Source organism: Musa acuminata, chromosome BXJ2-7 (genome assembly GCF_036884655.1).
Source record: "Musa acuminata AAA Group cultivar baxijiao chromosome BXJ2-7, Cavendish_Baxijiao_AAA, whole genome shotgun sequence".
NCBI lineage: Eukaryota > Viridiplantae > Streptophyta > Magnoliopsida > Zingiberales > Musaceae > Musa > Musa acuminata.
Genome location: NC_088344.1, coordinates 965,001 through 986,668, shown reverse-complemented (window position 1 = coordinate 986,668; position 21,668 = coordinate 965,001). Strand labels below are relative to the sequence as shown.

At 39.2% G+C, this 21,668-nt stretch overlaps 2 protein-coding genes across 4 annotated transcripts; both read left to right on the top strand.

The window, feature by feature from the left end:
* Positions 1-1,027: 1,027 nt before the first annotated feature.
* LOC135616503 (uncharacterized) lies at positions 1,028-19,638 on the top strand. 3 transcript variants are annotated; one of them, XM_065115755.1, is made up of 8 exons: positions 1,028-1,674; positions 5,355-5,495; positions 9,861-10,234; positions 10,815-11,559; positions 11,664-11,760; positions 11,839-11,893; positions 13,571-13,662; positions 17,353-19,638. In XM_065115755.1, the coding sequence occupies exons 1-7, from the start codon at positions 1,143-1,145 to the stop codon at positions 13,631-13,633; spliced, it is 2,007 nt and encodes a 668-aa protein (XP_064971827.1). In that variant the 5' UTR covers positions 1,028-1,142; the 3' UTR covers positions 13,634-13,662; positions 17,353-19,638. The 3 variants fall into 3 exon arrangements, with proteins under 3 accessions (XP_064971827.1, XP_064971826.1, XP_064971828.1); XM_065115754.1 differs by lacking the exon at positions 17,353-19,638 and adding an exon at positions 16,913-17,153; XM_065115756.1 differs by lacking the exon at positions 17,353-19,638 and adding an exon at positions 16,890-17,153.
* On the top strand, positions 18,553-19,143 carry LOC135618015 (zinc finger protein 6-like). The gene has a single exon (XM_065118915.1). It carries the CDS (start codon positions 18,553-18,555, stop codon positions 19,141-19,143), a length of 591 nt encoding a protein of 196 aa, XP_064974987.1.
* Positions 19,639-21,668: the final 2,030 nt, after the last annotated feature.

The following is a 21,668-nucleotide window of genomic DNA, read 5'->3' as shown; positions in this document are numbered from 1 at the left end:
TACCTTGTTGTGGGTTTACATCTCAAAATTTATTAGTTGTATAACGAAACATGCGTGATGGTTTTTCTTTGTTCTAACATCAATAGTCTACTGTATGCTTGAATTATACATACTTGTGACGTAGTTGACACTCCAAAAGTGTGTTGACTTTTGGTTAAAGTTGATGAAACCTAATCCATTAAGTCGTACTAGATTCTAATGTCAATCATTTTGAGTATGATGGCATGAGTTGTGAACATATCTCAATTCATATGTAGGAATAACATCAACATCATGTAATTGAGCTTATCCACTAATTCTTTTTAGTTTTTAACATTAATTAAAAATAAAAAAACCATGACACCCCAATTGACCTCTCTCTCTCTCTTACAATTTGTTTACCTCCCAATAATTAATTGCTCATTAGTCATTGTGTTGGCTGTACCAAAAAAATATTTAGAGGCAATCTAAGGGCTTTGTTAGAGTTTAACACTATGTACCATTTAAGTTTCATTTTTGATATTTGTAGCCACCTTATCAAAAAAATATTTATCATGGAACCTAAACATGTTATGAGTTCTAATCCATTATTTGTCTCTCCCTCTAATTTCATCCAATATTTGATTAATATTTACTCGATACCTATCTCTCAATTTCATTCTAATTAGACGATATATAAGATCTACAATGACATTGGATCTCAACTTATTGGGCCGGCCCAACCCACAACACAATTTTTCGTATTTTTTTATTTTTATTAAAAATATAAATATGTTTTCATCTATTATAATACCTTTTATGAAGAAATGTGTAACATTATAATGTAATCTAATATATATTTTTATTAATTATGTTAGTAAAATAATAGAATAAATTAATTAAATGATTTTTCTTTAGATTTATTGATATGTAGTCTTATTTTTTAAATATTTTTTTAAAAAATAATTATTCGAATGTCTCTCACGGATAATTTTACGAAAATTATTAAATTTATTATAAAAAAAATTGTATAAAAAAAAGAGAAATGCATTTATTTGTGATGCGGCTCGCCACCCCATCGCGTTGCCATCGCCGGAAGACGTTCAAAACCCTAGCAAATCCCACATCCCTCCCTCTCGCCCTCATCCCCCATTCCCCATCCGCTGCCCGTCGCCGGCGTTAGGATGGACAACCGACGGCCACCCAGGACGGTCAGCGACCCCAAGGTCCGGCAAGTGGGCTTCGTCACCCCCGGCGCCGCCCCGCCCGCCCGCTACCTCTCCGAAGCCCCCACTGCCGCGGCTGCCTCTTCCCCTCCCTCCGGAGACACCGGCCCCCCTGCTATCTCCACCTCCCCGGTCATGATCCCCCCGCCACGCCACTCCCCCTCCGCTCCCCTCGCCGTCCCCAACCCCGCCCGCCGCGACAGCCTTCAGATCCAGGTCGGCGGATATAACCCGCCGGAAGTCCTCCTTGAGTCGCCCCCCTTGACGTCGCCGTCCAGCCGGATGGACGACGCGGTCTCCCAGTTCTCCGAGGATCCTTCTATGTCTCCATGTAATGGTCGGAGTGAGGCGGCAAAGGTTGCGTCTTCCTTCCCTGGGAGTAGCGGTGAAATGATGGTGATGAAGGCTGGTATTGTTGGTGGCGGCAGCAATACTCCGAAGAGCTCGTGGACGACTGCATCGGTGGCGAAGACACGGCCCGGTATTTCAGGTACGACGTTATTGTTTAGTGATACCTTTTATTTAGCCTGGCTCCTGCATAGTTCACTTCGACAATTGAGCAATATATATGTACAACATGCAATTGGCTTTTAATTTCATCTGTAATTTGCAAGGAAGTTCTTGTCAAGTGGCCAGGAATAAAATCTGATGGTATCTTCTTGTTTTGGATGTTGTTTATGATTGTTTCATGGAATTAGCATGTAAGGAATTATATTTTAGAGCATCTCGGGATTTGTGTGCGGAGGAAGACTTGGAGTGTGTTTGTTGGATTAAATATTCTGCATGGTGGTGCTACTTGTGAGAAGGTGAAAACAATGCAATAAGTCTGCGCATCATAATGATGAACCCTACATATTTAACGCTTGTTAATGGACATGAACATCAAACAGAGTTGTATTATCCTTTTTAGATTCAGCCAAATAGCCTTTACGGGAAGCTGGCTGAAATCAGAGCCTCTCAGATTGAGTTGATGGGTGGATGTTGAAATGGAAGGTTGTGTGGACGCTTATGTCAGGTGTATACATCACATGTGTGGTTTAGATTACATATCTTTTTACTGGTGGATTTCTAAATTTAACTATGAATTCTACGCACTGGGAGAAGTTTCCTAAATTTGTCTACCTCTGTATGACACCATTATAAAATGTCATCTTGCACCTTCTATTCATTAAGATTTTGTTTATATGCTTCCTTCATTTGAACCAATGGCTAAAATATGTCATCCATAATCTGTTTGTTCAAAAAAATTTCACAAAGGCAGAAGCACTACGTGGTCTATGATTTACCAATGGAAGCACTACATATGGTGTATGATTTACCTCTAGAATTGATGTTTAATGAATGATTCTTAAAGATTTAGATCATTGATCCTCAAGAGATATGGGTACTTCTGAAAGCGGAACTTAGTGCTCTGTATTATATCTCCGTTATCATAGCAATTTTGTGAATGTACCTGTTATGTCTAAAGTGTCATATCAGATGATTTAAGGTTGTGTGCCCTTGTCCTAGCAAAGGCAGTAGAGTCTACTTTTTACAATTTTAGTATTGTGGTAGGGTGAAATCCACATTTAATAGGTACTATATGTGAATTGTGTCTATAGATGGTGCAATTATGCCTTGAAATTTAAGATACTTCTTTGGTATTCAGTAGTGAATGGCTAGTGTTGGGTTATGTATTGTATAATAGATTTTTTTTTATATCAATAATTTTATTTTCTTTCGGTTGTCTAAGTTTTTTCGGACCATATGAACAAGTGGAATTCATCTTTCTTATTGAAATTGAGAGTGATCAGTATTATACTGGATTGGTATTGTGTGCAACCAAGCAAAACTAATTGGCTAGTTTTTGGTCTCCTTTAATAATTCTTCAAAAAATTGAATAAAACCAACTGAACAAATATAATAACAAAGTTGTTCGACAATGTCATATTTAATCGTAACAGCAATCAGACGCATTTCAAAAAAGAAAGAAAATTCTAAAACTAAAAATGGCCAGACCTAAACATTCATGGCTTTATTTTATACCTTAGCTAATTCATCTTGAATATAGTTTGAAACATTGTTTGCATCAATCGCTTTGATTCTTTGATAGTGTTGCCCATAAATATTCAGGTTGAAAGTGTTTTATCAGTTTTTAGCTCTTTAGGATTTGATGATGTGTATAACCTTGTGGTCTATTTTCTCCTCTAATAAAATTATTTTGTGATTTTTAATATTTGAAGGATACTACACATATGAAGCATGGTCACACAAACGGGATGTGGACAAACACAATATGTGGACATACATGGAAAGTTTTTTAAAAGTAGGGGGCAACATAATATGGGCATGACAATTAATGTACAAAACATTGTATAGTAGGATTAAAGGCTAAATTATGTACATATTTGCAACATTCAGTGTGTCTTGAAGATGTTATGCATATAAATTAATATGGAAAAAAAACAAATGCTAGCATGAATATGTAGATGTTCATATGTCCTGGTTTATTTTTAAGTGTATGCGTTTGACATGACAAGCCTTTTAAAGTATCTGTGTTTCGTAGCTTATGGAAAGGGTTTGCACATTTGAATTCACAAATTTTGCAAAAAGACAAGCATCACAAGAACCTAACATTTTTTAACTTGAGGAAAAATTTCAAAAGATGATGATCGGTATGTAGGCTTCTAATATTGTTCAGAACCTTCTTCAGCATGGTGATTATGACGATCTTCAGTTTCTGAACTTCCGACTATAGGCCTTTGGATGCACAAGATATTTGTGTCATAGTAATTTATGAATGATTGTCATGTCCTTAATTTGAAATTGCATTGGCTTTTCTCCTAAAAACTGTTCAATATTTGTTGTTGGGGCACATAATGACCTTAACAGTAGAGGAAAAAAGATAAAGAACACAATTGTAAAGAAAAAAAGATTAACTGTTTCATGGGTTTTAAGCTTCCACTTCCATTGACCCAATTGGATGCATAATACTTGTTTTGTAAGATATTTTATCTGATGTAGCAAACTACCTACATAAATGATCTTTTGTTTCGTGAGCCAACAAAATAATGAAGCAACTATCATGAACTAAGAGATATGGTGTTCCCAGTGCCATGATCTTGAATATTTCATGTTCCCAGTGTCATGATTTTGAATGTTTCAGCTATTTTAATTACAAAACCTTCTCTGATGTGTCATGATGGGTACTATCCCTGCAGTTATTCTAAAAATCAAATATCTTGGTTGTTTTCGTGGACTAGGTTAGAGATGAGTATATAAATAAATGTTGGAAAATGTCCTGCTTTTTGTGAACCAATGAGAATATCTTTCCCATTTTATTTGCTAAAGCTTTTGATAATTTATCTGTATCTATAGGGACCGAATATGCCATTAGTTGAAATGTAACTATATGCTATAAACTTGTTAAGAAAAATGACTTGGTATTAGATTCTTGTTCGTGGAACTTCTGAAGTCATGTTTAAAGCATTGATTTGATATTAAATATCTAGCTTGTAGTCTTTCTTAAAAATCATAAATGAAGATAAAGACAGCTAATTGTTCTATATACAATAAATTTGTGTCTGGTTCATTTGTGGAAACTCATATCATGTGTTCAATTGAAGAGAACTTCTCAAATAGATGGTGCAGGTTATTAACTTCTTCTACTTGCTTATCATTGTGTTGGATAATCAGATGTGTATGGATCAGCTTTATGATTACTTTTGTAGTACTGAAATATGGGACAGTAGGCTTTTGATGTAGTACTGATAGATTGAAAGCTTTAATTTATCTTGTGGAACTGCTGGATAACTTTTGCAGTTTGCTCTTTTAAGCTTATATGGTATCATTTGACATAAGAAATAATTTTGGCATGGAAATATTCCAATAATTTATAATTATGTACTCATGGATGCAACTTCTTAAGTAATAACTGCTCAGCTTCCAATTGGTTCTGTAGGAGGTAAAATTTAAAAGAATGGCTTTTGTATAACTTTACTGAATCCTATTTCAATTGTCTGTGTATTTCTAAGTTGTCATGTTGATGAAATGAGAGAAAGCACTATAAAATTACAAATTTTAGAATTGTAATTATAATTTGAGTCTGCACCAAAACTTTTTAGAAAACCTTACTATGTTGATCTGTGATTCTCCAAGTTAATCTTCTTTAGATTGAGTGGCATCTTGCAGAAAAAGAAAGAGGAGCTGTTGTGGGGATCCAAAATGATGGGGCAGGGGTATCAAAGACACTCAAGGAGAAAACAACAAAAGCTGAGAGGCGTGCCCTCCAAGAGGCCCAACGTTCTGCAAAAGCTGCAGCAAAGGAATCTGGTAAAGAATTAGTTCATCTTTCTTGAATGTGTAGTGACTAATGTGTAAATAAAATTTATGTTTATTGCTGTAAATTGCTTTTCAATATCATGTTATTTTGTGCAGCAAGGTGTTCTCTCTCTAGGAAGTGGTTTATGCAGCAAGATAGTCTCTCTCAAGTTTACGCTTTATGCTTATTGTGATTTATTGCTTAATGATTCTTTAACATCAAGACCTGTTCGTAAGATGCCCTTTTTATGGTAAATGATGCATGAGTCATTAAAAATCCATAACTTATCAACTTCTATCCCTGTTTGAGAAATTGTTTGAGAAATGAGGACTAGTGTAGTCGAGGTGAGGATCAACCTTTGTGGCTGTAGTTGTAGTTGTGGCCTGTTGCCGAGGATGTTGATTGAGTGAAACGTGACAATATGTGATTGGTTGAGTCAAAGAAGCCATTCCTCTACCCTATCAATACTAAGTTAGATCATTTTTTTATTATTTTAAATTGTGGATTGTTGATTTGTTTTAACCTTACGTGATGGCCAATTTAAGGGGCAAGGGCCAATAAGATGCACTTAATGACATATTTTGGTGTTTTAATGAATGTTATTATTGTAAAATTCTATGAAAATATTTTTATGGTCTTATTTTCCTTTTTTTTTATTACTCTCCTAATTTCTTTTTTTATGATTATTATTTTAATATATTTTCGTGCTAATTACATATTATCCTATATAGTTAGTTATGTTTAGTATTTCAGTCCTTATACTTTCAAAAGTTACTTTGGGATCCCTATACTTACGAAAGTGAAACATTTAACCTTGTTGCTCCTCATGCCGTCAATTTTGTCGACAGAAATATCGCATGTGCTGTCACGTGTGAAAAATAACCCAAAAATAGGGTTAAAAAGGTAATTTCACAATCCCTGTGTGCCATTGCCAACTTTTCCCTACTCACCGACATCTCCCCTCCCTACACCTAATATCTATCCTATATAGCTTCCCACCACTAACATGAGACGGTTGCGCCCTTGCCGCCTCTCCCGCAACCCAAACGACACCCTCCTCTGTGAGCACACTGTCGGCGGTCCTTCCATAGGAGCTTAACCATTTTTCTTGCACATACTCTCTCCGCCTCCACGGTAGCAGTGACGTAGTACGTGCATGCCCACGCCTTTGATGACTCTCCTGTGGCGACGTACATCAGCTTCATGATGTGCTCAAGCAAGTCTCGACTGTCGACGAACACCACCAGAAGGACGTGGAGGAGCATCATGTAGTTGGTTGTTAGCCTTGCAATCTCGAATTTTGCGGCAAGTTTGATTTCCACGATGTAGTAGGCGTCGCCCTTGGCGATCACGTCGATGTACTTGTTGTAACTGCTAGGGAATCTGTCAGGTCTCACCGACCCGCCATCGAGTCGCCCTTCGACTCGGCCAGCATGGCCTCAAGTGAGCGCCACTAATCTTCGCCCCGGAGGCCCTTCTCCCTCCACGATCGCAACCTACTCCCATTTGATCGTGGCTTTCGATCGTCCCTCGCTTCCGGATCCTGCTCGACGTCATAGAACGAGTCAACTAGGTTAGCCAGCACGACGGCCGAGTCGAGGACTCAACCGGCTCCCCTCCTGCTGAATCCCAAAGTCGCGCCCTGGTTGTCTCGTCCAGTGGCGCTATTGCCTCCTGTCCAATTGCCACCGGTCTTTGCCCTGGCTAGACGTGATCCAGGTGTTGTTGTCGGGGCGGAGACTAGTGGCGATTCAGCAGGAGGTGATAACGTCGCTAGATGAGACAACCAGGACGCGACTTTGAGATTCAACGGGAGGCGAGTCGGCAAAGGAGTCCCCCAACTCGACCGCCGAGTTGGCTGACCTCGTTGACTCGTTCTATGACGTCAAGTAGGATTCGAAAGCGAGGGATGGCCGAAAGCCACGATCATATGGGAGTAGGTTGCAGTCATGGAGGGAGGAAGGGCTCCGGGGCGGAGACCGGTGGCGCTCGCTCAAGGCCGTGCTAGTCGAGTTGGAGAGCGACTCAATGGCGAGTTGGTGAGAGCTGACAAAGTCCATGGCGGCTACCACGAGTACATCGATGTGATCGCTAGGGGCGGCGCTTGCTACATTGTGGACATCAACCTTGTCGTAGAATTCAAGATTCCTAGGCCAATCATCGACTACGTGATCGTCCTTCCAGCGGTGTTCGTCGGTAGTCGAGACTTGCTTGAGCGCGTCGTGAAGCTAATGTGTGCCGCCATAGTGGAGTCATCAGAGGCGCGAGCATGCATGTGCCGTCGCGGAGGTGGAGGGAGTATATGCGAGCAAAATGGTTTAGCTCCTACGGGAGGAACGTCGGCGGTGTGCTCACAAAGGAGGGTGCTGTTTGGGTTGTGGGAGAGGCGACAGGGGCGCAACGGTCTCATGTTGGTAGTGGGAAGCTATGTAGGGTAGATGTTGGGTGCAGGGAGATACCGATGAGCAAGGAAAAGTTGGCAATAACATATAGGGGGATGAAATGATTTTTTTAACCTTGTTTTAGGGTCATTTTTTGCATGTGAAAACACGTGCAGTATTTTCGTAACAGAATTAACGGTGTGAGGAGAAACGGGGTTAAATGTTTCACTTTCGTAAGTATAAAGATTCTAATGTATTTTTTGAAAGTGTAAGGACCGAAATACTAAACATAATTAGCTACAGAGAGTAATATGTAATTAGCCCTGTATTTTCTCAATTTATTTTTATATTGTTGGTCCAGTTTAGTTGAACCCTCTTCTCCTGATTGGATCTTCATAGGATAATCTTGATACCAATTCTGGTCTTACAAGCTACAGTATATAAGTGATTGTCATTGTCTTTTTAATGCTTAGCATCAGTATTTAGTGAATTTTAGGCAGCGTCACAGTTCAGGTAGTTGACATATGCCGGTCCATAGGTGGATTGGTATGGGCCCAGTTCATTTCAGCATATGACACTGTATGCTAGTATATGTACCGTGATACCAGTACATAGAGAGGAGGAGAAGAAGAAAAGGAAACAGCAAAGGACGAAGGGGAGAAGAGTACCGGTCATACCAACACGCTGACAAGAGTGGGCGATGGGCGGCTAGTGCTAGAGAATTCGTGAGAGTAAGGCATATGGGGGACATAGGGCATTAGGATTTTTTCCTTACTAAAAATTAAAAGAGACAGAAGCAGTTCTTTTTCAATTTTAGGATAAAAAAAAAGTGGGCTTTCCTTCTAGTTCACAAGGCTTACTAGGTTTTAAGCCTTGTACTACACCTTAACCCTGTAGAAGGAGTGGATTCGTGTTCTGATCCAGTCTATGGCAGATATGTACCATCCGGTACATTTCGATGTGGAATTAAATGTTGAATAGGTACTAACTGGTCTGGGCGTCAACCCCTATGTGGACCACCTCATTTTGGGTGGTCCAGTTTTAAAAAATAATATATTTTTGTTAACCCTTATATCGCTCCATGTCAGCATGAAATGCGAACCCGATCTGCATGGCTTGACCACTGCTGCTTGTTGCTTCCTGTGCACTCGTTGGCTACTGCCCACCTCTTTGTTGACACCTCTCCTTTTCCTCCTCTTCCTTCTTCCTCCCCCTCTCCCTCCCCCAGCAGATGGGTACAGCAGTACATCTCAGTGTACCCACACAGTATGTCGGAATGAACAAAAACCTTGATTTAAGTCTTGTTTCTTTATATTAAAAACTTTACTTGGAACTGGCTTTTGGATAACTTGATTGACAGTTTGCTATCTGCTTGGGATATTGCATGAAAGCCTCCTGTTTCTTCAGTTGTTAACTTCAGCATGTCTATTGTATATATCAGTCCAAAGAACTCTTTGATAGTCAAATTTCTACTGTAGATCTGGAACTTGTGGAGAGTTAAGTGCAGATTTTTAGGCTAATGCCAAAGAACAGAGAGCTAAATGTGTGACAGTGCTTTGGATAGTTGTTGCATTCCCCTGAAAAACGTCATGCATTTATCCAACATTCTTAGGCCTTATCCTCCCATAATCAAAATTGATTCCTGTATCTTAGTATTCGAGTTTGCCTGCCTTGATAAATGAATAATGTGAGTCAATTTCTTTTAGGAGCTCTCCTATAATTCTTGATTGTCAGTGTTACCATTTTTTTACTTTTAATTAGAACTGCCAAAATTTATACACCAGGAATTTTTTATCTTTGTACTGCCATAACTTTGTTCTTTAACCATATCTCTTTGGTTTTTTCTTATCTGTCACTATTTGGCTGCCTAAAATCACAATTTCTTGTTAGAAAACACTTTCTGTATTGGATTGTATACATATTCATTTTGTTATGACCTGTACCTCAGATTCAGTTAATATAGTATTGCATTGGTTTGCATGATTATATTTATAGGTGCTGGAGTCAAGCTTTCAGCTACACCAGGAGGTGCAGTTCCTGCAAACACAAAGCAGGGTAAAGTTGTCAAGCCTCCTGCACAAAAGAAAGATGGGCCTCAAGTTGCAAATCCATCTGTATCTTCCGAAAAGAAGGTCGTTGATCGACCTCCTGAAAAGGATCGGAAGAAGGACGTTCCTCCTCCACGTATGCAATTTGATGATATCCATAGGGTTGAAAAAGCAAAACGACGTGCAGTGGTTTATCAATTTGAAGCTAAAAACAGAGTTGAATTGTTCCGGCATTTACCTCAATATATACATGGAACTCAGCTTCCAGATCTTGAAACAAAGTTCTTTCAACTTGATCCAATGCATCCTTCTGTTTACAAGGTGCCTATCGATGATGCTATTTTTTCCCCCTTAACTTGGTCTGCAAGCATTATATCCCTTATCGTTGGTTTTGATGCTTTGGCACATATATGAAATATGTTCCACTATGCTGGTTTAGAAAACTAACAGATATTCTCCTGGTCTGATGGTCTGATATACCTATAGTCAGGTAACAAAGCCTATTTTGGTAGGAGACATCAGGAATTATTTGGGCAAAGGTTTCTGAAACAGGCTTGTGTTAAGTCGACCAATGATATGCAAATTAGATCTTATGTAGGTGGATCTCGAGTTTGATCATGAGTAACCAAGTAACAGAGTGACCAAGTATGGACTTATTGCATCTACTGCAAGTTCTGTACTATGTTCTCTGCAGATATGTTCAGATATGCATAAATTCAAAGAAGAATTATTTGCGTCCAACACAACAATGTGAACCTTGTAATTAATTATGCCGAGTTTATGTAATTGTCTCCTGTTTTAGTCAAAATGATCAAAGATTTTGATTTCTATTATCTGCTACGAACATATTATGTGTCAAAATATCATTTTGTCTAATGTGACTGCTTGATCTTGTCATCAGGTTGGACTTCAGTACTTGTCTGGTAATATATCAGGTGGCAATGCTCGTTGTATTGCAATGCTTCTTGCATTCCGAGAGGCAATCCGAGATTACTCTACACCCCCTGAAAAGGCACTTGTTCGAGATTTGACTGCAAAAATAAGTAGTTATGTGTCATTTCTAATCGAGTGTAGACCTCTTTCAATTAGCATGGGAAATGCTATCAGGTTTTTAAAAAATAGAATTGCTAAATTACCAGATACAATGCCGGAATCAGAAGTGAAATCTAGTCTTCAATCTGACATTGATCGTTTCATAAATGAGAAAATAGTGATTGCTGATAAGGTTATAATTAGGCATGCTGTTACCAAGATCAGAGATGGGGATGTTCTCCTAACATATGGATTATCTTGTGTTGTTGAGATGCTATTAGTATACGCCCACGAGGTTGGGAAACAGTTCCGTGTTGTTATAGTTGATTCTCGCCCAAAGCTTGAAGGGCAGGTATTGCTCCATAGATTGGTGGCCAAGGGCATTAACTGCACATACACACATGTAAATGCAATTTCATACATCATGCATGAAGTCACACTGGTTTTTCTAGGAGCTGCCTCAGTGCTGTCCAATGGAACTGTTTACTCAAGAGTTGGTACAGCTTGTGTAGCTATGGTTGCAAATGCTTTCCGGGTTCCCGTTCTAATATGCTGTGAGGCTTATAAGTTTCATGAAAGGGTACAACTTGATTCTATATGTTCAAACGAGCTAGGTATACATGTAGTGCTGTGTATTTAATTTTTTTTACCTTATTTTTTTTCGCTAGGCAACCTTCTGCCACATATCTTATAAAATTGTGTTTGTTCTACTTTTCAGGTGATCCAGATGTCATTTCAAAAGTTCCTGGATGGAAAGATTTAAACCATCTGGATAATCGGGCTGACATTGAGAATCTGCAGCTTTTAAATCTTACGTAAGAGTGCTCTTTGTGATAAACAATTGATCATCTGTTATTTCCAGATTGATAAATTTTGATTTCCTGCATTTACAGTTATGATGCAACACCTTCTGATTTTGTGTCAATGATTATCACGGATTATGGGATGGTGAGTTGTGAAATTGACTGCTAAGTTTTTGGTGTTAGTTTCTTTAAATTAGTGCGAGCAATGCAAGAACTTTATGTTTGTTTCTTTCATGTGATTTCATTTTCCCCATTTAGTTGCTGCTATCACAAGTTGCAGGTTACATATCTCATACATGCCTAAAGCAAAAAAGTTTTATATATTTGCTATATGAAATTACCACTAGGTTTGATTGGATAATGCTTTAGTTTGTTTTGTTTTCCTATGTTCAACACTTCCAGTAAATCTAGAGGATTTGAAATGGGTCTAAGACTCTTTTCTTTCTAGACTTCCTTTTAATACCATTATAACTTCTTTTGGATCTTTCTGAACTTTCTAAAAGTGGTTGGGAACATTTCCCTCAGTACATGCTTTCCGGGCATAAGTTCACCGATGACACTGTGTTGTCTTGCACAGCATAAGCTGACCGTTTACCATGGTCATGCCATCCACCTTTTGATCAATCAATGCCTAGAAGTGATTGTAAGACATCTACTCTTCCATCTACCTTTGATCAATCAATGGCTAACAAAATTCTTGGGCTGTATTGACCTCTTTTCTTTTATTGGGAGAGTAAATTGTGCTTCAGTGTCACAAACTTTTAGTGGTGATTGTCATAAAAAAGTACATCATGGAGGAATGTAATGAATCATTATGTTTTCTTTTGCTTATGTGGATTTAACTTGCCATTTAATTCATCTGGCATCATGCATTTAGTTTAAGTATGTGACATTCAGTCGAGTATGGGGCTGATACCAGTTTAGGTAAGCAAATGATCTTTATGAAACTGGTCATTTGAGTAATGGAACCATGATTTATTTTCCGTGGTTGCACGACTTTTAATACATTTTGTTTTAACCAAACCAAGACCTCAGTAACTTTTGAATTTTATCATCTGTGGCAAGAACTTTCATAGTGAAGTACTTTATTGCCTTGTGGCACAGAGTTTTCAGCATACACTATTCAGATATAATAAACTTTCCTCGGGGCTCCTCAGAAGATCTGCAACCCTGAAATGTTGCCAAGGATTTTCTTCTCATGTTTTCAGACAGTTTAATATGTATTGAGGCACAGCCAAGCTGCAATTTTTATATTCTTTTATTCATATTTTTTATATTTTTTATATATACTATTAGTAGATTTACTTTTGGTTCCATCTAACTAACTTTTTCTCTTTTGCAAGTTAAAAGATGCATTTTTGTTCTTTTTTATTATTGGTTGGAGAACTCTATAATCATTTTGAACTTTCTAAGCATCCTTTGATTCCTTTCTGTGCATTGTTCTGATTCCATTAATGTTCTCTCTGTTATAAGATTGAACTTTTAGATCCTGAATCCTTGCATTTTCTACTACACTAACAGTTTTGATGACTTTCAAGATGCCTGCATTTTCTAAATTGTTGTATTATTATATGATTTTATGCCAGTGTCTTTGAGATAATAATTGGGTTTTACATGATTGTATTTCTATGATTTCTGCAACCATGAAGGATACTTCTTTATATGTTTGCCTCATTTTATGTGTGGAAGATATGTTGGGTTCAATTTTGCTTTCATTGGAACAAGCTGGGTGGTGATGATCTACCTTTTATCTTTGCTTCCAATTGTAATTTGAAAACATTTTATTTTTTGGCCATCTGTTACTAGTGGTTGTTTATTGCAGCTCCCACCTTCCAGTGTGCCAGTCATCGTGCGAGAATACCGCAGGGAGAACTTATGGATTTAGAGGCCTCCTCATTCCAATTGCCAATGCAGGTTGGAAACTGCTTAGTTTGGACTTTGGAGTATGCTGTTTTTTTGGTGTTTCGTTTCTTCTCAACAGTTTATACTTGTGGGAAAATATTAGTCAAAGTCGGCTTGACTGGGCTGATATTTTTAGTTTCCAAGGTTTTGCTCATTCAGTTACGTGACTTGTTTCTCCTTTTCATTTTATTTGCTGGTCATTGATATCATGCTAATATGAATCTGTGAAGAGTACAATCTCTCTCCTCTCCAAATACAGTAGAGGTTTTTTCGCTTTTTTTTTGTGGGATTTTTGAGTCTTTGGAAATGTTGGAGCTGAGAGGGATACATACACACAAGGTATATTACTGAAAATTATACTGGTTTTGACTGGAATTATTTGAAGGAAGACTGGTCATGAAACAAGTTAGAAAGACTCATTTCTATGATATTTGTTGTTCACTATTGACCATGGCTATTTCTGTGCTGTGATGTTTGATTTTAGTGGTAATAATTGTACATTGGAAAGAATATTATATATGGCTTACATGGTTCAGTCCATATGGCTAGGCTCATTCAAGAAAAGGGTAATTGGTTACTTTGGTCATTACATAGTTCACTGACATTTGCCATGCTGATGCTCAAAATTTATACTGGCCACACCATTTGCTGGCTTATCCAATGGGATACCCTGATTAGAGCTGGTCCAGTCTTACTAATATGATCGTGGAGGATTTGTTGGTAACAGTCTCCCTTTCACATTGTTAGTATTCGGGAAGAATAACCTGCTAGCATCGCAAGCAATCGGAAGCTGCGATAAGAAGGATAAGGTATTGATGGTGGATAAAGCATGATTATAGGTTCTCCTTCTTTCCCTTTTACCTTTTTGACCATATGTTTCATTTCTCTTTTTCAATTGCCCTTTTTCATTTCTCTTTCCTTATGTTTTCCATTTATTATCTTCTCTTGGACTCTTCACTTTATACTTGCTGCTTTTATTCTCTTTTCCCATGCACGTGTGAAGCATTGCTTTGAATAACCAATAATTCTTATTTCTGTAATGAACTTACTGTTATATTGTTAGGAATCTTCTTACTAGCATGAATTAGCTAAGTTATGCAATTGCAACAACAAAATGTAACAGCTCAACTATGTGAGGTTGGCTACATAAATTTTGTCCCATCATTGAGCTTTGTTGAGGGCAATATCAGTAAAAATAAGAACCAACAAATCACATTATGAATCCTAATTGACTTATCTCACTTAAACAGTGGATCTATAATTCTCTCTTAAATATGTGATCATACCATCTTAAATATTTGAAGTTTTATCATAATCAAAAGCTATTCCTACTTATTCACATATGCAAATATTTCTTATTCTATCTTTTCCAGAAATTTCATACATTTATCTCTATGCTTGTTAGGAAATTTTCTGTCACATGGACAGTTTCCCTATTTTGTACTTGTAAATTGAATGATTTTCAAACTCTGAGGATAACCACGATCAAAGTTGGAGCATTGTATCCTGCCTTTTGACATATTGTTTGTTTGACAAGGAGCCCGTTTATGGCTCTTATAGGTTATTTCTTTTATGTTGTACCTAGAGGCAGTGAGACTAACTACCTCTTGGACAGATGTATGAAGTGAAATTATGAATTAGACTGTGCACCCTTGTTCGGTTGAGATCGTTTCTTGAGTGGATTGGCTAGGTTGAGTGGATTGTGACTGCATTGAGGAGGGGCCAACTTTTGGAAGCAGAAAGTATATAGGTTATGGTATGCTGATGTAAATAGTTATCCGGATAGGTAACCAATTTAAGAAATGATACATGCCGGAAGATGACAGCTAAAAACTGTTTGAAACAAGAAATGAGAAATTAATACAAGTAGATAAACATCTATGCATTTTTAAATGTGATAAAAATGTTGGATGACGTTATTCTCATGTGATGATTCATCTCTCCCCTGTAAATCAATAATCACAGAATTATATATGTGAAAGAGGAAGGTACACATTTGCAACATGTTAGCTATTGGATTTCCGGATACTATTGGAATCTGGATTGAACAAGTGTCAAGTTTCCTACAAGTCTTGGAAAATGAATTGAATGGTTACTAAATTGGGTTCCTGCAGAAATGGCAAGTCATGGGAGAAACAGGCTCTTTGTGACTTGGCTTATCTGGAAGCTAGTGTATATTCTAAATGTCTGCACAACAAGGACTAAAATCTGAAAGGGTCATAGTGGCTATGGTTAACAAAGTATTACAGTTCTGCGAACTTACCTCATCAAAATGTCTAATCTCAGGCAGGAAAGTTCTCTATTAGGTTAGTAGTTATGGTTCACAGCTAACTCTGTGTAGATTGGCACTTGTCTTTCTGGATTCATTGCCACATTATGTCAATAATGCTATTGCTTATTCATTTTGGAAAGGTACTGGTATTTAGAACATAGTTCTTATTGTGACATGCTATTGATCCAGTTGATTTTTGGATCTGCTTACATCAATTATCTATTGCCTCATTAATATAGTTGACATTTCATTACCTCTTGGTACTGTGACTTAAAGTTTGTCTTTTTATCATCCACATGGTTTGCCCAATTAGTGTGTTCCTGTTGTGGAGGCACCTCCATAGTTGAAATGGTTGTTTCTTGTTGGATCCTTTTTTGTGTTTTTTGGAAATCAAAGATGCAGTCTATGGAATATTTAATGATTAGACCATTTTCCTTATCAGCTATTGCCCCTGTTCATCCTCTCGTTTTTCATATTTCCTCGGTGTGGATTTTGTTGCCAATAATTTTTTTCTTATTTGTTGGCCAATAAGAGTATTTGCTGCCTGCCACCCCTTGGTATACTGGTCACCATGTTTGTTTACTAATTTTTTTTGTTGTTTGTGTGCTTAGCATATACAACAACAACAAAATCGTGAGTCCCAACTATTTGGGATCGGCTATATGGATCTTTTATCATTATTGAGATTTGTAAGAAATTATATGTTTAGTTAAGTTCAAAATACTTAAATATTTATTTATAGTTTCTATTAAAGTTTTTTTAGATTTTTCTTTTTCTCTTTTCGTGCCATTAATAATAATTTTATCTCTTTTGATTATCGCATCCGGATGTCTCCTAAGTACATTGATATGTTTTGCATATGCTGGTAGTTATTTCTGTGGATAAGCTGCCACAAACAATTAAAATAGACTGCCTTTAGAAATTTTTTGCTGGAATATAGACAAAGAACCAGCTCATCTGTAAACAGTAGTTCCATTGTTTGCCTTCCAGATGCAGTTGCCTATATCCATGATGGGGATCTTGGGGAAGCAAGTAGAAGATAGCCTATTGAACAATTTGTGCCCCCTCAAATTTTTACCAAATTGCGTCTCAAATATCTCTGTTAACTTGTGGCTGTGTAATAAAAGATGCAAGCTTATTTGTTCACATAAAGCCTGGGATTTCATAGTTGGTAAATTGTCATTTGAATTTCATTTGGTGATATAAATATGCAGAATGATTTAGACTTTTATTTTGTCAGTATAATTTTTATAGACTAGTTTTGGGTTGGTACTTGAAGAAACGGTCTGAAGACCTTTACATTTCCATAATCCAATTGCTATTTTCCCTTCTCTTAAAAGAACTTGTGATGCACAGCATACTTACAGATATTGTTTAGAGGTGCAATGTCTATCTGGGCCGTGTCTGATGGTTCCAGTTCATCTTTACAGATCGAACAGAGATTCCGCAAAGATCTGCAAAAGCATTATTATTGTTCAAGCAGGACCACCTGTTGCAGAAAAATAGCGACAAAGTGTTTGGTGTGTTTGCAGCTAGTGTCCTCTTAATTACTGCAATAGCTTTTTCCTGCTATATAATGGCCATAGTCAATCTAATTTACAGATCCATCTTAATCTTCATAGCTGAGAATCCGACTGCAGCATATTGATCAATTATTGGGGTTTCAGTAGTTGATCGTACTCTTGAAGTTCCAACATGTTCCAATATGTTCGATGTTACATAATTCTGGTGTGGTGTAGTTTCAGCATGTTGAATGTTTTATTACCTCTTGGAATCATTATGATGGTACGACGTAAAGAATCAAGTTGTGATTGCTCTGCCCCCCATCCAGGCAATATTTACTCACAGGTGACTGTTGTCCCACCGAAGACTGGACATTTGTTGGTGGGCAACTTTTGTCCGAACACGAAGGGTGGGTCCATAGCCATCAAATGTTGCCGTCTCTCAAGTTCTCATCCTACTTGTGGGGTTCACTGTAACCTATACTGTTGCAGGTCTGACTTGGTATAGCCGAGTCCCACTCCCCAATAGCTTTTAACCCAATGACTAGGTACTCATTCTATCTCTCTCTCTCTCTCTCTCTCAATTCATTTGGTATACTCACTGTTGTTTAAGGAACATGGTGAAATTGAAGAATAATGGAAAGTTATATTGAGTGCTGCTACAAACCTTCAAGGGCTTTCAGGTACTTGAAAAGCTACATGTATGCAAGAATCCAACGGTAGAGTTTGTTGGCTACAACTCAAGGTTTCTAATGGCCACCTCAGGAGAAGGTACATTCCTTATTCCTTTCTCCTTCGTTGCTCACTTGCTTTCGTTTCCTTAAATGCTTGGGAATAAAGCGGGTGTTCTTATCCTGATGACCTATTTCAGCCTCTTTGAGATGCACAGCATGTGTTTGTTGGAAAGTTCAGCAACTGTTGCCCCTCAGAAAAGGCTTTTTGGCCGTGTAGATGTCATCCATCTTTTGACACGATTGTCCAACCCATGAGTGACCCCTTTGGCATTTTAGGAAGCGGCTTGCTCTTCTGTCGCTCGCTTGCCTTAAAAACTGATGAGAGAGCGTGCCGACTCCCATCCCAACAAGACTTGGAAGCTGAAAGCTGAAGAAGAAGAAGAAGAAGAAGAAGATGGAAACTCCTTCGTCAGAGCTGCTGCCGCCGCAACCTGGTGTCGATCTCTCCCTCACCTTGGCTCAGTCTTCGACCAGCGGCGCTGACAGTGGCAGTGGCAGTGGCCATGACCGTGACGCAAGGGACGTCAGGCTCTTCCCTTGCCTCTTCTGCAACAAGAAGTTCCTCAAGTCCCAGGCTCTTGGCGGCCACCAGAACGCCCACAAGAAGGAGCGAAGCGTGGGGTGGAGCTCCCACCTCTACCTCCCACCCCCCGCCACCGTCGCCGTCCCTCCTCACCACCTTAACCCCTATTCCTTCCCCATCGCCTCCCACTCGTGCAAGCCTGCTGCCTGCACCAGCCACGGCCTGTCTGACGGCTATGGTGCCCCCCGCTTGGTGGCCGACCGCGGTGGCCTCGCGTTCCCACCGCCGCCGATGAGCTGCTCCGCCTGGTGCAACGAGACCATCGACCTCCTGAATTGGCAGCGGGCTTCCCACCCCCACCGGCCATCATCACCACACCTCCCTTCTCCTCCTCCTCCTACTCCTCCCGTTTCATCCCATGGTGACGACAAGGCCATGCTCGATCTCTCCCTAAAGCTCTAATCCTTAAGGACAGTGTTTGCTGCAGTACGAAGTCAGTAGCCGATTACTACTTGTTTTCTGCTCCGTGTCGTCTTCCGTAAGTGGCTCTGCTGCAGCCATGGAAAGAAGACTGTGCCTGATACGTCCATAAGCTTCTTCTGTGCATGGTGGGTGGTGGGACGTCGACACAACGTGGAGGTCACATCATGTTCCCTTCCACTCAAGTTATTCATCACCTTTGTTTGAAAAGTTAAGCCCATCAATCAACCTGCGTTTGGGCCATCCTGCGTCTTTTCAAGAGCATGATGGAGCTGACGAGATGATTGGGATCCCCTCTCTTTCTCTCTCTCTCTCCCTCCCTCCCTCGATGGACGTGCAGATTGGGCGCCCTGCCATGGCCGTGTGGTGTGGGATTAGCACATTACCGAGTGTTTTGATGTAACACCGAGTGATTGATTTGAGGTCTCAAACAGTGTGATGCATCATGCCTAACACGGTTGATTGCCATTCCAAACTCGAGGAATCTTCTGCTGTTGTTGCTAAACCCTGTGCTTGTGATTTGATCGCGTTGTGTTGCGTCGTCGGAGTAGCCCAAGTTTAGGTATCTAATCTACATTTAGCAAAGTCCCTAGATATACCTCGGTAGCATGTATTTAATGATGTTGAAACCTATATTTATATTGGTCAAATATAAGAAATCATTTACTCCATAAGAATGATAGAACATATATTTTAGATATTCCAAATTTTAGTGCTTTTCATATTCAGTGAAAACATATGCAGTTCCCCAACTTCAAGAGCATACATGTGTTCCTTCTCTCTTGGTTCCCATGCAGTCTCGCCGTTGACTCATGCGGTCCACACATGTCCATCTTGGTCGACACAGCGACCTATGGACCGCGAGTTACTGTGTTGGCTGTGGAATTGGAAGTGGCCATCATCGACAACTCCTAACAGGATAGAAGCACAACCCGATGTTGTTGTTGGTGTAAAGGTTGGATCTTTCCGCACCACCGAAGGCCGTGGAATTGCAAGTGGCTCCAACCTATAACCCCTTCTGAGAGAGAGAGAGAGAGAGGTTGTGCTAGCTACAGGAGATGGAGGAACATGAGTGCGTTTCGGATATGCTGTGCCGGTGAAGGTGGACGACATGTTACAGAATAGTGGACAGTCTCGAGTGGGGGAGGAGAGGAGCGCAGAAGAAAAGAAAGCTGCAGACGTGGTGGGCTTTGGATTTTGGATAATATCCAAAGCACTGGCGATAGATTCTCATGTCGTACGTACCCCATCTTCGTTACCGCGCAACTCCACAATCTCTCACAATCCCACCCACCCTCCTTTTCCTGACTCACCAAATTAAACATATTTAATTGTTTACTTACTTTCAATGATGCAAAGTACACCTCTATTTGTTCTATTTAAATCAGTTTCATTCATCTCAGTTCCTCATCATAGCTAGTCGAGTTAAGAATATTAATCTCGTGTCTGTCACCTCTGTTTAAAATCGACTTACTTGTTCTCATAACTTCCTTTTCAGTGGCACAGACAGCCACAGGAAAAAAGATAAAAAATGGTTTGAGAGATGGAAAGAGAGGTTAGAACACTTGTTTTATATGATATAGGTGTCCAATATGGGTGAATAGTTCTCGTGCATCAGATGTGGGTGGGATGAAGTGAATTGGACACCAATGCATCAACAAACAATTGGGCATCTATTACTCTGCACAAACAAGACATAGAAGAAGCTATCAATGGGTCACCTAACATAGAAGAAGTGCAATCGGTCACATAAGAGTACAATGTCTTATCAACCAAAACCTCACCGTATCTGAAGAACACATCGAGAACTGCTGTGATGAACCTCTTCCACAGTGCCTCACCCTCCCTGTCTCAGCTTCTGCTCCTGATGCAATTGTCTGTCGGCAAGCTTTTCCCACATCTTTATCCTCAAACCATTGTCCTCTTACCAAACATTAGCATCCACGTTGTGCTTTCTCTAATGAATTAGTGGTCTTTAATCGTTGGACCCCCTCGCCCCCCCAACCCTTGCTTTCAGTATCGACTCTTCTTCGAACACACACTTCTTTTCTCTCAGCAGTGACACAGACTCTTCTGCTTTGGTCCTTGTGCATGATGTTGTGTCGATTGTCATGTCTCATCATGTTGATGGTTCCTTTTCTTTCGTGACAGATGCAGATGAGAGGAATATTTGGTACATTACGGTGTTCGTGTGGTTAATCCTGGTTTTGCCAGTGTTAATGGTGGATTCTGAGTGGAAGGACCTTAAAATCTTGTCCTATGATTAGATTAGCTTTATGATACTATTAAGTTTGATTAATCATGAAATAGACTGCCTCGTTTAGCATATATAATTAGTTCATCTGACAGTTCTTGGATCCAATCGAGTGATGAGATCAATGAGAGTAGACTTGAAACAGTAAGAAATCTACATAGATAGATAGAGATAGAGAGAGAGAGAGAGATGAAGTTTGAAGTTTGGGTATAGGGGTCTGTAGATTTAGGACAAGGATGATCATAATTCCAAG

Excerpts from the sequence above, each read along its gene's own strand:
- LOC135618015 (XM_065118915.1), top strand. The coding sequence starts at position 18,553 with ATGGAAACTCCTTCGTCAGAGCTGCTGCCGCCGCAACCTGGTGTCGAT.
- LOC135616503 (XM_065115755.1), top strand. The coding sequence starts at position 1,143 with ATGGACAACCGACGGCCACCCAGGACGGTCAGCGACCCCAAGGTCCGG. Across the intron at positions 5,496-9,860 it reads AGCTGCAGCAAAGGAATCTG|GTGCTGGAGTCAAGCTTTCA; the intron begins GTAAAGAATTAG and ends TTATATTTATAG. Across the intron at positions 11,894-13,570 it reads TTATCACGGATTATGGGATG|CTCCCACCTTCCAGTGTGCC; the intron begins GTGAGTTGTGAA and ends TGTTTATTGCAG.